General features: G+C 37.6%; 1 protein-coding gene across 1 annotated transcript in view; it reads right to left on the bottom strand.

Moving 5' to 3' along the window:
* Positions 1-1,261, bottom strand: part of LOC106511040 (basic leucine zipper and W2 domain-containing protein 1-A) — a gene marked incomplete at its 5' end in the record, with an annotated part of 14,802 nt that extends 13,541 nt beyond the window's left edge. Inside the window, 2 exon segments of the mRNA XM_013999781.1 lie at positions 828-950; positions 1,123-1,261. Of these exon segments, the coding sequence (XP_013855235.1) occupies positions 828-950; positions 1,123-1,261 (262 nt within the window).
* Positions 1,262-1,635: the final 374 nt, after the last annotated feature.

Raw genomic sequence — 1,635 nt, 5'->3', positions numbered from 1 at the left:
CACCCACCCCACCTAAAAAATGAACCTGGCGCTGGTGCTTTCAGCATGACAATGATCCCAAGCACACCACCAGGGCAACGAAGGAGTGGAAGCATTTCAAGGTCCTGGAGTGGCCTGGCCAGTCTCCAGATCTCAACCCCACAGAAAACCTTTGGAGGGAGTTGAAAGTCTGTGTTGGCCAGAGACAGCCCCAAAACATCACTGCTCTAGAGGAAATCTGCATGGAGGAATAAGCAACAGTGTGTGCCAACCTTGTGACCTACAGAAAATGTCTGTCATTGCCAACAAAGTATATACAGTATAACAAAGTATTGAGATTAACTTTTGTTAATCGACCAAATACTTATTTTCCACCATAATTTGCAAATAAATTTGTGTAAAAAAACAAACAAATAAAACAGACAATGTAATATTCTAGATATGTTTACTCATTTTGTCTCTCATAGTTGAAGTCTAATGATGTCAATTACAGGCCTCTCTCATCTTTTTAAGTGAGAGAACTTAAACAATTGCTGGCTGACTAAATAATGAACTTTTATGTTGTGTCATTTGCCTGTGCTCATCAGCCTTAAAAGAGCTCATAAAAATACTTTTTTTCAAATAATGTAAACATTAAAAAAGGGAACTTTGTGCCTGTTACAGCCTTGAAATTTAAGATTTCTTGATCTGAGAGAAACCTTTGTATTTTTAATTAATTTACTCATTTATGTCACAGAAAATTATAGGTTTAATAATTTTAAAATTTGTCAAACAAGGTTTGTTAAACCTAAACAGCCAAGGAAAAACCTGTAACATGATAGTTAAGATTGAGGTGTGGGTCTCTTTACCTTCCTCTGCATTTTTAAGCCACTCAACAAATTTCTTCATTTGCTCAAGGAAAACACTCTTCCCTTTGGCAAGGTGAGCTTCAGTGTACCACTTCAATATGGCTTCTTCGCTCAAAACATCAGCTGTTCCAACAACAAAAGGACAAGTGTCAAAGTTTATTACACTCAACCTTGAAGTGCATACTGCTTGCTGTCATAATCAAAGTTAAGCTTGTCTGCTTTAAAACAGACCTATTAACCTATAATAACTATGGCAATAGTTAGATGACCTGGTAAAACACAAGGGCAGGTTCACCTTTGTAGAGGAGCACCACAATCTTCTGAAAGGCCTTCATGAAGTGGATATTGTCATAGCAGTATTCCTGGATCTTCAGCAGAAGGCTGAGCTCCGACAGACCCTGGGAGGTGAAGGCTTTCAGCAGGGGGCTGTATTGCTGTGAAAAAACAAGTCATGTTACAGTCCAATAAAATCATGCTTTAAACTTTATTATTAGCATAGCTAAATGGGTGGTATTATGCATTTTCCCAGAAACATGGTTGAATTCTATACCACGCCAACTACGTTACCTTTAGTTGTTCTGAAAAAGCTGTAAACATCCAAAATATCTTTGACATGATTTAAATGCCTTGAAATTGGCCCCACATCTCTAACCCTCCTATTATGTTGTGGGTCAAATTGACCCATTTTTTTTGATCAAGGTCTTTTTATAAAAAATTTTTAAACAACCACAAAAAAGAACAGACTTACAAAAACACAAAACAAAACACACACACCCAAAATCCCTCCCATCCCTCCCCTCCTATACCG

The sequence above is a fragment of the Austrofundulus limnaeus genome, unplaced genomic scaffold (assembly GCF_001266775.1).
Source record: "Austrofundulus limnaeus strain Quisiro unplaced genomic scaffold, Austrofundulus_limnaeus-1.0 Scaffold2467, whole genome shotgun sequence".
Lineage (NCBI taxonomy): Eukaryota > Metazoa > Chordata > Actinopteri > Cyprinodontiformes > Rivulidae > Austrofundulus > Austrofundulus limnaeus.
Note: the sequence above shows the minus strand (reverse complement) of the source record. Positions and strands in the feature narration are given on the sequence as shown.